This window comes from Hylobates moloch, unplaced genomic scaffold (genome assembly GCF_009828535.3).
Source record: "Hylobates moloch isolate HMO894 unplaced genomic scaffold, HMol_V3 SCAFFOLD_13, whole genome shotgun sequence".
NCBI lineage: Eukaryota > Metazoa > Chordata > Mammalia > Primates > Hylobatidae > Hylobates > Hylobates moloch.
In genome coordinates this window covers 47,814,135-47,829,120 of record NW_026652288.1, presented here as the reverse complement: position 1 = coordinate 47,829,120, position 14,986 = coordinate 47,814,135, and the positions used below count along the sequence as shown (strand labels likewise).

General features: G+C 52.4%; 1 protein-coding gene across 1 annotated transcript in view; it reads left to right on the top strand.

The window, feature by feature from the left end:
- Positions 1 to 14,986, top strand: part of LRP1 (LDL receptor related protein 1) — an 84,301-nt gene that overhangs the window by 24,328 nt on the left and 44,987 nt on the right. The window contains exons 7-19 of the mRNA XM_058426186.1: positions 1,344 to 1,506; positions 1,615 to 1,837; positions 3,231 to 3,420; positions 3,913 to 4,056; positions 5,540 to 5,776; positions 6,963 to 7,143; positions 8,032 to 8,254; positions 9,432 to 9,633; positions 9,973 to 10,098; positions 12,907 to 13,047; positions 13,186 to 13,311; positions 14,036 to 14,152; positions 14,550 to 14,630. Coding sequence (XP_058282169.1) covers positions 1,344 to 1,506; positions 1,615 to 1,837; positions 3,231 to 3,420; positions 3,913 to 4,056; positions 5,540 to 5,776; positions 6,963 to 7,143; positions 8,032 to 8,254; positions 9,432 to 9,633; positions 9,973 to 10,098; positions 12,907 to 13,047; positions 13,186 to 13,311; positions 14,036 to 14,152; positions 14,550 to 14,630 — 2,154 coding nt within the window. The remainder of the gene's footprint in view (positions 1 to 1,343; positions 1,507 to 1,614; positions 1,838 to 3,230; positions 3,421 to 3,912; positions 4,057 to 5,539; positions 5,777 to 6,962; positions 7,144 to 8,031; positions 8,255 to 9,431; positions 9,634 to 9,972; positions 10,099 to 12,906; positions 13,048 to 13,185; positions 13,312 to 14,035; positions 14,153 to 14,549; positions 14,631 to 14,986) is intronic.

Here is a 14,986-nt window from a genome sequence, read left to right as displayed (position 1 = left end):
AGTTCCTTGAGAGCTGCGTTCCTGTTCTTGTTGCCCCCACCCCATCCCCACCCACTGTTAGGGAGCAGCCCCTGAATCCCTGTGGGGAGGAGGGGGAATTAGGGAGGGGTTGAGCAGAACAGCAAGTCATTATACCTGTAGCTGTGTGGGGGCGGAAGAATCCCTACTGGGTTGAGTGTGGCTAATGGAGGATGAGTTTCAGCCCAAAGCAGGTAGCCCAAAGATTTCTTTACCTGTTGGGGAAACTGGTGGAGATGGAGTTCCAGGCAGGGGTCCCAGAAAGTCACTGCCTTAGGAGTTTCCCAGTTTGCAAGAGGCACCATCTGATGGTGATAGTTGAAGGGGGCAGTGAATAGATGGAAGGAAGCCAGTGGTCCTGGAGACGAGGAGCCCAGAGGAGGCTAGCGTGCGTCCCTGTCCCCAGACTTCCTGCCTCCTTGACTTCCGGCCACCCTTGCCCTGCCTCTCTTTCCTTTGGCCCTTCTTGGCCTCTTCCATCTCCTCCAGAACCGTGCCTGAAACTGAGTCTAGGCAGCTGGGCTCCATCTCCTTCCCCCACTCCCATCCTCCTTAAGCCCCATCTCTTTCTGAGCCATGCCTCAGTTTACCCTGAGGATTCTTTCATGGCCCTCCTCCTAGACTCTCTCTCCTCCAGCCCTATGACTTGTTCCTCACCTCTTCTGACCCTCCCCAGGACATGAGGACATTGAGCAATAAGGACATTGCAGGAACAGGGGATTGGGGCTGAGGAGAGGAAGTTTGGCCCATGTCACTGGTGCCCAACCTTTTGCCCCCATGGATCTTCCCTTTTGCATCTCTGTAGAGTTCATATTTTGAAATACTTTTCTCCCAAACTGGGTTTATTAGCGTGTATCCTGCTTTCCACTTTAAAAATGTATACCATATGTCCAGCTTCCAGTCAGTGCTTCTGGTTAGCATGAGATAACTAGATTTACTGTAGAAGGTAGATAAAAGTCCAGTGAAAAGCAAAGATGTGTAATGTTTTGGTAGCCTGAGTGCTCTTATCCCAAGTAAAAGCAAAGTAAAAAAAAAAAAACAAAACTGGACTGAGCTAGTGGACCTGTGCTCTTTACCTTTTGGTGCCCCAAGAAGATGGTCCCTTTTCAAGGACGGGCTAGAATTGGGAAGTCTGTCAGTCAACCGGCCAGCCAGCATTTACGCAAGGCCTCCTGTATATCCACTCTGAGCTCAGCATGGGGGTGTTAAGTGGGAGGGCATCCAGAGAAGGTGGGCTTCCAGGTGTGGGTTCTCACCAGCAAAGGGTGGGCATCTCTGCAAGAGGGCCTACCCCACCCCATGGCTTTTTCATTCATACTCTCCAGACGTGGAACAGATGGCCATCGACTGGCTGACAGGCAACTTCTACTTTGTGGATGACATCGATGATAGGATCTTTGTCTGCAACAGAAATGGGGACACATGTGTCACATTGCTAGACCTGGAACTCTACAACCCCAAGGGCATTGCCCTGGACCCTGCCATGGGGTGAGAGTGGCAGGCGGGGTTCTGGCCCTGGAAGGTGGGAGGCTGAGGCCACAGTGGAAAGGAGGGTGCCCAATGTCCAGACCCCATTTAACATGCATCTTCCCACAGGAAGGTGTTTTTCACTGACTATGGGCAGATCCCAAAGGTGGAACGCTGTGACATGGATGGGCAGAACCGCACCAAGCTCGTCGACAGCAAGATTGTGTTTCCTCACGGCATCACGCTGGACCTGGTCAGCCGCCTTGTCTACTGGGCAGATGCCTACCTGGACTATATTGAAGTGGTGGACTATGAGGGCAAGGGCCGCCAGACCATCATCCAGGGCATCCTGGTGAGGGAGTTACTGTCTGAGGTTTTGTGGGGGAACCATGATCCAGGGCCTTCTGGTGAGGGGGGAAGCCTCTGTAGGGGAACCGTTCTCTGAGTCTCCTGGTAAAGAGGGTGGATGCCCCAGGCCTCTAGTGGGAGTGGGGTGGGCGTGAATACTACAGAGAAAGGACAAGATACGGGTTCCACTCTGATGGGAACAGTCATTTTAGAGACACCACTTCTGTTTACTTCCTTTTTCTCATTTGACCCTTATAATAACCCCTAGTTGACGAACACGGCGGTGGTTCAGTTCCCTTTCAGCAGATGAAAAAGCAGGATCAAAGAGGTTAGGTGACTTGCCTGTGTTTACAAAGCCGGATGATAGCACTGGAACTTGGTCTAGAAGCCTTGCTGGCTCGGAGGTGGCATCTCCATTGTGGAATAATTAGGGTGAGCAACCAGCCCAGTTTGCCTAGGACTGTCCCAGTTTTAGCCCTGAAAGTCTGGTAAGCCAGCAAACCCTTACCTTTGTCTTAGGCAAACTAGGACAGTTGGTCACTGCAGATAAGCTATGTGGGTAGTCAGGGGTGTTACAGGGCTTGCTTGGGGCAAGTGTGTCCTCTTAGCCCTCATAACAGACTAAGAATGTCCTCTGTGGACAGAGTTTAGAGCCCAACTCTAATTCAGTCTAAAATCACTAAAGTGTCTACCGAGTGCCTAATTCTGTGAAGGACAGGGTTTCTGCCCTCAAGGGGTCTGAGTAGAGTGGGTGAGATAAGTCCACAAATCACCGTGCCAGACATGGATAGATAGCAGTGTCACGGAGGATGTATAGAAGGAGAAAACATCTCTGGTTAGAAGATCCCATAAATTCTTTAAAGACATGCTCTGTAGAGGATGAGTGGGATCTTGGTAAGCAAAAATTTTCAGAATAGGTTAATCCAGCCAGAGGAGACGGGAGTAAAGCATTGAGTTAAAAAATGGTGGGGCCAGGCACGGTAGCCCACACCTGTAATCCCAGCACTTTGGGAGGCTGAGGCAGGAGAATTGCTTGAGCCTCGGAGGTCGAGACCAGCCTGAGCAACATAGGGAAACCCCATCTCTACACAAAATTTTTTTTTAATTAGCCAGGTGTGGTGGTATGTGCCTGTAGTCCCAACTACTCAGGAGGCTGAAGCAGAAGGATCGCTTAAGCCCAGGAGGTGGAGGCTGCAGTGAGCCGTGATCGTGCCACTGCACTTCAGCCTGGGTGACAGAGTGAGGTCCTGTCTCAAAATAAATAAATAAAAATAAAAAACTACAGGATGAATTGGGGAATGCAGGTCATGAAGTCTGGAGGAAGCTGAGGGGATCTCCAGGGCAGAGGGAGGAACCCCTGTCATCTCATGCTGTCCATTCTTGCCTGCCTGTCTCAGATCGAGCACCTGTATGGCCTGACCGTGTTTGAGAATTATCTCTATGCCACCAACTCGGACAATGCCAATGCCCAGCAGAAGACGAGTGTGATCCGTGTGAACCGCTTTAACAGCACCGAGTACCAGGTTGTCACCCGGGTGGACAAGGGTGGTGCCCTCCACATCTATCACCAGAGGCGTCAGCCCCGAGGTGAGCAGGGCTCCATGGCCCCTCCAAAGCTGGCTTTACCCCATGATGGCTCTGGGACCTTGGGATCACAGCCCCTCTATGGGCCCTCCTGTGGGGACCCTGGCTTCTTTCATGTCATGACTGATTCTCCTAGCCAGCCACTCGTGCTACCTGCCCTGGCCCCCCAGCTTCCCCTGCCAGCCCCCATCCACCCGCTCAGCCTCCAGATCCCACTCTGTCCCTCCCATTCCCCTTGCCAGTCTGGAGCAGGAGCACCTGGCCATGGGCAACCCTGGAACTCTCTCCCCTGACTACTGAAGTCCCCACCCAAGAGTCTGAAGGCTGGGTTGTTGGGGGACAGAGGGTTTCCACCCCTGTGGCTTCCAAATCCTAAAATGGGATGGCAAGCACAAAGACCACAGCAGCAGGGGGTGTGGTCAGATTCAGGAAGCCTTCTCAAGGCCCGGCACAGGGTCTCTGAGGGGTCCTGACAGCTCTTCACCCTGCCCCCAGTGAGGAGCCATGCCTGTGAAAACGACCAGTATGGGAAGCCGGGTGGCTGCTCTGACATCTGCCTGCTGGCCAACAGCCACAAGGCGCGGACCTGCCGCTGCCGCTCCGGCTTCAGCCTGGGCAGTGACGGGAAGTCATGCAAGAGTGAGTGACAGGGAAGGGGGTGTGTGCCCATCGGGAGGCGGCAGGAGGGTTCCTCAAGTGTCCCCCACAGCCCGGCTGCCCCTGTCTGACATGCAGGGAGATGAAGGAAGTGTCCCAGAGTGTACCTGCTAGTGAGGGCAGTGATGGGACTTGAATCTACATTCGAAAAAAGTGCTTTTCTCACTCGCCCACCGGACTCTGCAGAAAACTAAACTGATTCATTCAGCAAGTGTCTAGTGAGCAGTGAGCACTCACTACATGTTTGGCACTGTTCTGGTCATCAGGATTAAGCAGTGAACGAGACAGATGTTGTCCCTGGCCTCATGGAGCTTATAGTCTAGTTGGGGAAACAAATAAATGTAACTTTAGGTGGTAATAAGTGGTTATGAAGAAAATAAAACACAGAATAGTCAGGCATAGTGGCTTATGTCTATAATCTCAGCACTTTGGGAGGCCGAGGCAGGCAGATCACTTGAGGGGAGGCGTTCCAGACCAGGCTGGCCAACATGATGAAACCCCGTCTCTACTGAAAATACAAAAAATAGCTGGGTGTGATGGTGCATGCCTATAATGCCAGCTATTGGGGAAGCTGAGGCAGGAGAATCGCTTGAACCTGGGAGGTCGAGGTTGCAGTGAGCTGAGATGGCACTACCACACTCCAGCCTGGGTGACAGAGTGAGACTTTTTCTCAAAAAATTAAAAATAAATGAATAAATAAAGCAGAGAACAGAGTTAATGAGGACAGCAAGGGCCTCTCTGAGGATGTGGTGTTTGAGCCAAGCTCTCTGTGAAATGAAGAGGGCAGCCATGTAACTCCCTGAGGGAGGAGCGTGTCCGGCAGAGGGAATCAACAGTGCAAAGGCCCCGAGGCCAGCGTGAGTGTGGCAAGCCAGAGGAACAGCATGAAGGCCAGCGGGGCTGAGTGGTGTGAGGACAGAGAAGGAGGCAGGGGTTGGATTTTATTATATCTGGGATGGGAAGCTCATAGTGACTTTTGAGAATGGAAGTGACATGATTGGATTCACATTTGTATAAAAGTCACGCTGCTGCTGGGTGGGGGATGGGCAGTAGGGAAGTAGCCAGAGGACTGTTTCAGTGTAGTGGGCAAGAAGTGATGTGGTTTACACTAGGATGGCAGCAGAGGAAGTGGTAAACAGTGATGTGACTCCAACGTATTTTGAAGGTACTCCTTTTATACCACTGATTTCATGACTGATCAGAGGGCACTTTGCTGAAAACCTGCAATTCTTCCCTCATTTCCTACCCTTGGAGTGCAGAGGTCAGACCCTGGGGTATTGCGGCCAGGACCCAGTGTCCTGTATGTTAGTGTGTGTGTGGTCAGTCCATCTGACCCAGAGCCTCGCATCCCTAACGTCTCCTGACCCATCACAGCTAGGGCATTGCAGCCCCTTGGCCGCAGCCCCTGGGTGGGGATGATAGTCGTGTGTGTGTCTGACTGTACCCTGGCTTGTGCCTGCTCTAGAGCCGGAGCACGAGCTGTTCCTCGTGTATGGCAAGGGCCGGCCAGGCATCATCCGGGGCATGGATATGGGGGCCAAGGTCCCGGACGAGCACATGATCCCCATTGAAAACCTCATGAACCCCCGAGCCCTGGACTTCCACGCTGAGACCGGCTTCATCTACTTTGCCGACACCACCAGCTACCTCATTGGCCGCCAGAAGATTGATGGCACTGAGCGGGAGACCATCCTGAAGGACGGTACTGGCTCCTAGGGATGTGGCCCATGGGGATGGAAGGGGGCTGGGGCCCAGGCATCTGTTTCTCGGTGCCCTCTCAGCAGGATGGTCCCCTGCTGACCGGCTGGCTGCACTGGTTGGCATGGAGATGGGGGATAGACAGATTGACCCCTGTGTGACCCCCTTCTTGGCTGAGCCGAAGAGGCAGGAGGATGGATGGGTTAGGCAGCATGGGCCGTCCTTGCCAGCCCTTGGGAAAACTCAGGGTCTCTCTGCATTGGCTCAGAGCCCTGGAGCTGCACACAGCAGACAGCCAGGAGACAACTGAGGTCTTGAATTGGAGACAGGCCTGCCAGATCAAAACAGGACACACCCACACGTATGTGCGCACACAGGGTCTGTGCAGCTGACCTTGCAGTCGCCAAAAACTGCATGCTAATGTGTCCTGAGAAAATTGTGTTTTGTGAATTGCATCCAGGTCTTCCCTCTGAGCTGCTTGGGCAGGTTCACAGTGCATTGTCTTTTTAATGTCTAGGTGAAGGATTCTGAGCTGTACGAGGTCTGCCCCAAATCTGCACTTGGGCCCCAGGATCAGGCTGCCTCCCAATCAATCTGGCAGATGCCAGTTATAACCTTTGCCCTGCACCCCATCCACACTGCAGTTCAGAGAAAATCAACAGTCAGCAATCATATCACAAGACTTTGGGGAAATCAAAAGTAACTCATCAGGAAAAGATTGGGGATCCCTATATCAAGGGAACTGCTATTTAAAGGACACTTGGAGTGAAGCCTTTGGCTAAGTGAAAAATCACTTCCTAATTTATTCATTTTGTTAGTTCAGGATTTTTAGGCCTAGGATATGATGTCACACTTGTGCCCAGAGCCACATGCCCATTGTTTCAGCTCTCCACACAGGCACGGGCCAGATGCCCTCACGCAAGAGCCCACATCAGCCATGTAGTTTACTGTCTGCCACGTGTGATTTTGAGAAGCTAGCCCCAATACAACTGGCAGCACACAGGGCCTTCCCCTATTCCTTTTCCAGCCTCCTGTCCCTACCCCCACCCATCTATCTTGGGCCCCAGAGGGTCCCTGCACCCCTCTGTAGCCCAGACTGCTCAAAGGTACTTGAGTCCGGGAGGGCCAGAGGCAGGCAGCTTTGAACTTCCTTTGAAGCTGTTCATCACCGGTCCCTCTTTCCCCAACAGGCATCCACAATGTGGAGGGTGTGGCCGTGGACTGGATGGGAGACAATCTGTACTGGACGGACGATGGGCCCAAAAAGACAATCAGCGTGGCCAGGCTGGAGAAAGCTGCTCAGACCCGCAAGACTTTAATCGAGGGCAAAATGACACACCCCAGGGCTATTGTGGTGGATCCACTCAATGGGTGAGTCCTCCCAGGCCTTGGGGTGGGAGGAGCCGGGAGTGTGTGGGCCTCAGATAACTGGAGGATGAAATGGACAGGGAAGCAGGGGAAGGCAGCTGAGGCGGGATACTTTAGCAGGAATGAAAGTCCGCAAGAGGAGAAGGAATCCCTGTCTTCAGGGAAATGGGAGTGGTTCCTTAAACACAGAAGAAATCTGATCCTGTCACTCCCAGTTCAGGGCCTTCCACCAGCTCCCCTTATCCTGAGAATGAGGCCCACGTTCTTGTCAGGCCTGCATAGACCCACAGCGTCTTCCTGGCCCTTGTCTGACCTCATCTGCATCTCGCTTCCCACACTTGAAGTTCTGTCCCCACTGCCTGCTGTCTGTTTCTCAAACAAGCACCCCAGCTCCTCCTGACTCAGGGCTTTTGCTCTTGGAGTTCCTCAGCCTGGAACTCCCAGATATTTGCAGGACTGGCTCCTTCTCTACATCAGGTCTCACTCATGCCACCTCCTCATGGTGGCCTTCTCCACCACTCTCCTGACACCCCCACCTGCTGCCCGGTCACTCTCCACCCCATCACCCTGCTTTATTTCCCTCCTGGCCTTTATTGCTCTCCATGTAACCTTGATTGACCTGTTTCTTGTGGGATGGGAGCTCCGTGGGAGCAGGGACCTTGGCTGCCTTGGTCTCCACTGCATCCATGAATGCCAAAACTGTGCCCAACTTACAGACACTCAACAAATATTTGTTGAATGGAGTGAATGAATGAAATGTGTGATCCAGTGATGAGCAGGACAGGAGACCCCTGTGAGGAGCTCTGGGACAGTACTCATGGATTGGGATCACAGGGGAGGCTGCTGATGGCAGGGGGTGCCCACGTGATGCTGACCAGTCGCTGCCCACAGGTGGATGTACTGGACAGACTGGGAGGAGGACCCCAAGGACAGTCGGCGTGGGCGGCTGGAGAGGGCCTGGATGGACGGCTCACACCGAGACATCTTTGTCACCTCCAAGACAGTGCTTTGGCCCAATGGGCTAAGCCTGGACATCCCGGCTGGGCGCCTCTACTGGGTGGATGCCTTCTACGACCGCATTGAGACGATACTGCTCAATGGCACAGACCGGAAGGTGGGCAGGCATGTGCCTGTGTGCGGGAGTCTGTATGTGTTGCTAGACCATGCTTGGGCGTGGATGAGGTTGTGTGTGAGTATGTGGGTATCTGTGTGTGTCCAGGCCTGTGTGCCTCATGTATGTTTTTCTGTGCATCTATACATGTGTACATCTGTGTGCTTGCATATCTTATGTATTGCGTTATTTGAGGATTGCCTCCATTTGTGTCTCTTTGTGTCTATTCGTGTTGTCTGTGAAGTTGACTGTCCATGTGCTGGTCTCTGCGTACACATCATGTGCGCCTCCTCATGTGTGTGCGTAAATACACGGCATGCCTTGGTGTGTGTCTGCACTCTCTGCAAGTGTGAGGGCCTAGGGACGGCATATCTCTACACTTGGTCATTTGGATTGTCATGTGCTTCATGAGTCATGTACGTGTTCTAGTGTATAAGGGCCCTTCATGATATGGCCCCTGACCCCCTCTCTGGTCTCTTTTCTCCCCACTTCCTTCATCCCAACACTCTTTGAACAAGCAGCACTAGACAGCTTGCTCCTCCCAGCACACGTCACAGAGCATCTGCCCTCTGTGCCATTACTCACGCAGTTCATTCCACATGGAATGTTCACCCCAGCTCCTCTTCCCCTGGCAGACTGCTCAGGGGCCACCTCCCCTAGGGTGTCATCTCCAGACCCCTCTTCACACTGGATCACCCGTATGTGCCCTACATGAGACAGTGGGCAGCTCAAGGGCAGAGACCGTGTCGTTTTCACCTCTTACTACCTACTACAGCTCAGCCCCTAACAGATCCTGGTAAATGTTGAAGAAATGAATGGATGAATACTGCCTGTCTGCTCATGTGTGTGTGTGTGTGTGTGTGTGTGTGTGTGTGTGTGTGTGTGTGTGTGTGTATGTGTGTATTTGGGGACCATGAATGAATATGAATGAGCCCAGGAGAGGACCATATGGACAACCTCACCATCAGCATCCTTGCTGGATCACTCGATCACCTGCTGGCTTCAGGATCTACCATCCCACTGTGTGCAAAACTATCACCCTCAGGGGCTCCCAGGCTAATGGGGGAAACAAAGCAAAACCCATGCCCAGGACATAGACAAATGAATGTACAAAACAGTGATCTCACAGGCCTCCCTCAATTTTCTTCCAACTCCTTAGTAATATCCTCTCCATCCCTAGATTGTGTATGAAGGTCCTGAGCTGAACCATGCCTTTGGCCTGTGTCACCATGGCAACTACCTCTTCTGGACTGAGTATCGGAGTGGCAGTGTCTACCGCTTGGAACGGGGTGTAGGAGGCGCACCCCCTACTGTGACCCTTCTGCGCAGTGAGCGGCCCCCCATCTTTGAGATCCGAATGTATGATGCCCAGCAGCAGCAAGGTACCTCCTTGGGGCTGGGGGCAGCATGGGACCTGGAAGGGGTGGTGGGACCTAGGCATTGATTTGAGACTTCCCTGGGAGTGAAGGCACTTCCCAGGGATCCTAGGCTCTGACTTTTGAGGATCCTGAGAAGAGAACTCCCCCAACACAATCTGATTCTCTGTTCCCCATTTCCCTTCCTGCCCCATGTCTGTGTCTCCTGTTCTTCAACATGATCTTCTTCCTCTCCGTATTTCCTCTTTCTGTCCCCACATCTTAATGTGTCTCCTCCCCTATTCTTTCTCTGACCTCTCCTGACCTCTTCCTCCCCTTGCCTTTCCCCATGGCCCTTCCCCACAGTTGGCACCAACAAATGCCGGGTGAACAATGGCGGCTGCAGCAGCCTGTGCTTGGCCACCCCTGGGAGCCGCCAGTGCGCCTGTGCTGAGGACCAGGTGTTGGACGCAGATGGCGTCACTTGCTTGGGTATGAGGGGCCTGGCTGGGTGGGAGTGGGAAGCAGACCCCAGCAGGAGGATGCCACAGAGAGGGGAGGGGAGGCTACAGGGTCCCAGTCAGAGATTAAGGAGGCAATGAGGGGCCCTGAGGGGGCCAACAGGAAGCAAGGGAGGGGGTGAGCAAAGGGGGCTAGGAGGGAGTTTAGGGAAGATGGGAGGCTGGGAGGGACTTGTGAGGGGATGACGATTAGGGGAAACTGAGTGAAGAATGGACAGCTATGGATGGAAGGAGGAAATTATCCTTTACTTCTTTTAAATGTATTTCTCCATTACTAAAGTAAAATAATAATAGTTCCAAATATTGGAAATTACTTTGGGAGGCCAAGGCAGGTGGATCACTTGAGGTCAGGAGTTTAAGACCAGCCTGGTCAACAAGGCAAAACCCCATCTCTACTAAAAATACAAAAATTAGCCAAGCGTGGTGGCAGGTGCCTGTAATCCTAGCTACTCGGGAGGCTGAGGCAGGAGAATCACTTGAAGCCCGGAGGCGAAGGTTGCAGTGGGCCGAAATCATGCCACTGCACTCCAGTCTAGGCGACAGATGGAGACTCTGTCTCAAAAAAAAAAAAATTAAAATTAAAAAATATACATAATATATATGTTGGAAATTAGAGAGGAGAAAAAAGCCCAAATCCCACCAGTGAGCACCATATATTGTTAGCATTGTGGTAAAGTGAACACCATTCTTTTTTTCTCATGGGGGTTATATTGTTTTTTACATAGCTGTAATCGTCTGTTTGTAAAATGTCTTCTGCCCTTTTTGGTTCAAGTGTCACAGCATTTTCTGTGTTATTATTGCATGATTTTAACAAGCCTTGTTTTTCATAAAAATGGGTTGTGTTCATTGTAAAACTGAATAAGTAAGGCCAGGCGCAGTGGCTCACACCTGTAATCCCAGCACTTTGGGAGCCCGAGGCGGGTGAATCACCTGAGGTCAGGAGTTCGAGACCAGCCTGGCCAACATGGTGAAACCCCATTTCTACTAAAAACACAAAAATTAGCCAGGTGTGGTGTCACGCGCCTGTAGTCCCAGCTATCTGGGAGGTTGAGACAGGAGAATCGCTTGAACCTGGGAAGCGGAGGTTGCAGTGAGCCGAGATTGCGCCACTGCACTCCAGCCTGGCGACAGAGCAAGACATCATCTCAAAAAAACAAAACAAAACAATGAAATAAGTAAACAGTATAGAAAAACACAAAGGAGAAAACCCAAATCACCCCAGATTCCACCACCTGTAGATAACCACTGTTACCATTTGGGGGAACCACCTCCCAAACATTTCCCTATGATTTACTTTCACGTAAATGGAGTCGTGCTGCACATACTGTTCTGTTTCCTGCTTTTGTCACTTGACAGTATGTAACGAGTACATAAGCAGCATTTTTAATGACTAAAATATATTTCATTTGATAAATTTCGTGTAATTTACTCAACCGTTTCTCTACTGTCGGATGTTTAGGTTGTTTCCAGTTTTTTGATATAATCACAACCCACGTTTGTTGAGCATGGACTATGTGCTCAGCACTGTCATAGACATTTCCCTTGCAGTTATTTGTTTACCCCTAAAAACATCCCGGTGGGAAAAGTGGTTTTATTATCCCAATTTTACAGATGAAAAAACTGAGGCCCAAAGTTAGAGCAGGATTTAAACCCAGGAAATTTGACCCAGAGCCTGTTTTGTAATCCTGCCTCTGCTATTTCTCACGTCATCATGCCTGCCCATATTCTGGATGGTTTCCTTAGGATAGAATCCCGGAAGTGAAAATGCGTCAGTGCAGCCATAGTGTATAGCTAGGAGGGAGTGGCTGGGGTCAGGAGAGGGCGTTGGCTGAGCGGGTTAAGGAAGGGAGGGGCCAAGGTAATGGGAGGATCATCCACATGGAAATTGAAGTCACCAAGAATTGAACCAGGAGTGATTTTGGAGAAAGTGCTGGTGAGCCAGGAGCTAAAAACCCTTACAGATGACAGGGCGTGGCCTGGGAGCCTTCCAGAAGTAGAGGTTGGTATAGAAGCGTGATGTAAGGGGAAGAACAGTCCAGGGAACAGCAGTGAGGAGCAAGGAGGACACATACCAGCCTCCAGGCCCATGGTCCATGGGATACGGGAGGGGAAATTGCCACCCGTGGGGCCATGGGAAGTTTCAGAGATTAGAGAGGGATGGGAGATGAGTCAGACCAGGCAAGCGCACAGCTGTGAGGTCTGGAGACCGGGCTCACACAGGAGCCTGCTCTTGTGGAGGTTACCAAGCCACAAAGGACGTCGTGATTTAGCTGCTAATGGGCCAAGACAGATAGTGATGGTGAGGCGTATGTTCTGGGGACAGGAGGGGTGGAGCCTGCGCGGTTCTGGTGCCTGTCTTCACTCCTGCTGGTGGGACCGATGAAACTGTGAAATAAAAAGTCCAGGGACCGGGGCAGGGCCCTGGGGTTCCCGGAGATGACTTCCAAGGGGAAGTTCATGGAGAAGTCAGGGAAGGAGTGGCGAGAGCCTGTTCGGTGGTGACAGAGGTATAGAGGCCATGGGCTCTCTTGGACACCATTTGATTCTCAGGTCACACTGAAGTACAGCAAGTATTAAGTAGAGTAAACATCACTATTGTTGCTTGGGAAAGAATTGCAGTTTCCATCCAGATAATTTGTTCATGAAGAATTTTGTACTAGAAAAAATTACTTTGTATTATTAAAAAATAGTAAAACAAACAAAAATGGTGCAAAGGGCTTAGCACTTGTCCCACGACTGGGGTCTGACTTTCCCCCTCACAATCCTGTGGTGCCCACAGCGAACCCATCCTACGTGCCTCCACCCCAGTGCCAGCCGGGCGAGTTTGCCTGTGCCAACAGCCGCTGCATCCAGGAGCGCTGGAAGTGTGACGGAGACAACGACTGCCTGGACAACAGTGATGAGGCCCCAGCCCTCTGCCGTGAGTCACCCACCATGCCCCACCCTGTTGGATGGCAGGCCTGCAGGGCAGCTCGGCTCTGGCAGTGCCTATCCCGGAGCAAGCAGGAAGCTGGGGGCACCCAACTTCTCACTGACCCCTGACTCATTCCCTCCTCAGATCAGCACACCTGCCCGTCAGACCGATTCAAGTGTGAGAACAACCGGTGCATCCCCAACCGCTGGCTCTGCGACGGGGACAATGACTGTGGGAACAGTGAAGACGAGTCCAATGCCACTTGTTCAGGTGTGGAATGGGGCTCAGATCACACAAGGCACCCCTCAATCAAGGAGGCAGGGGAGACGAGGGTGCCATGTTCGGTGGCTCATGCCTACAATCTCAGCACTTTGGGAGGCTGAGGTGAGAGGATCACTTGAGCCCAGGAGCTCAAGACCAGCCTGGCCAACATAGTGAGACCTCCCACTCTCTACAAAAAAAAAACAAAAAAAACAGCCGGGCTTGGTGGCGTGCACCTCTAGTCCCAGCTACTTGAGAGGCTGAGGTGGGAGGATCACTTGAGCCTGGGAGGTTGAGGCTGCAGTGAGCCATGGTCATGCCACTGCACTCCAGCCTAGACAACAGAGCGAGACCTGTCTCTAAAAATAAAATAAAAGAAAGGAGGAAAAGAATTTAGGGCAGAGGGGATGGAGCCCTGAGCAGGAGCGGGGTCTGCTATCCCCTTCCCAGCCTGGGAAACTGCGAGGGCTGAGCTTGCAGGGGACAGAGCACAGCTCTAGACTGGAGAGGAGGAACAAGGCAGGGTAGATCTCCTCCTGGGAGGATACCAGAGACCCGTTGAGAGAAAGGGTAAAGCATCCAGTGAGACCAGAGAGATGCTTTTGAATTCTCTAAGAGAAATGGTTTTGGATCCTTGGAAATAAAGGACACCAAAGGCAGAGAATAATAGGGAAGAAGAGGCAGTGAAGAGAGGGTCAGGACAATGAGTACTCACACCCATCCCTCCCCCCAGCCCGCACCTGCCCCCCCAACCAGTTCTCCTGTGCCAGTGGCCGCTGCATCCCCATCTCCTGGACATGTGATCTGGATGACGACTGTGGGGACCGGTCTGATGAGTCTGCCTCGTGTGGTAAGAGGGATGGGCAGAGGGAGTGAGGCTGGGCCTGGGGGAGGGGCATCCTGAGAGCATGACTGTTGGGGGTGCCGGAGACACCTGCAACCCAGTACTTGGGTGGCCTTGAGCAAGTTAATCTCGGTGGCCTCTGTGAGAGGAGAGCCCCATCATCACAGCATTGTGTCTCAGCAAACCCATGCAGGAGAAGCACTCAGCACAGGTCCTGTGTCTGCTGACTCATGGGGATGAGTGAGTGGAGTTTCCAGCCGAGGCACTGCTGTGGGGCCTTCCCCACCCTTCCTGACTGGGCTAAGGGCTGCTGGCTATGGGAGGGCCCCTGCACTCACCTGCCCAGTACTGTGATGCTGTGTAATCTTGAAGGCCCTACTCAGCTACTCTTTCTTCCTCACAGCCTATCCCACCTGCTTCCCCCTGACTCAGTTTACCTGCAACAATGGCAGATGTATCAACATCAACTGGAGATGTGACAATGGTAAGAGCTTGCTCTCTTCACCTGCCGATTCCTAAGACAGCTAGAGGCTACAGCCAGGCCCTTCAGGGAAGGCAAAGGGCTTCAGAATCCAGCAGGGCCTCCCTCCAGGACACTGAATCCCTGCTGGATTGCCTGGGAGAAAATAGGAGAAGTCAGAAATGCCAGGAGGGAGCCACGATGGACCAAGGGGAGACCATCACCTTTTAGTGTCGTTCCTACCCCAGGCAGGGCCTGAGCTGCCCACCCTCTAGTAGGGCTCGGAGGCCAGGGAGAGATAAGTGAGATGGGCCAGAGAGGCAGAGCAAGGAGAAACCGGTGCCTGACTCCTTTCTCCTTGCAAACCCCCATCTCCTGGA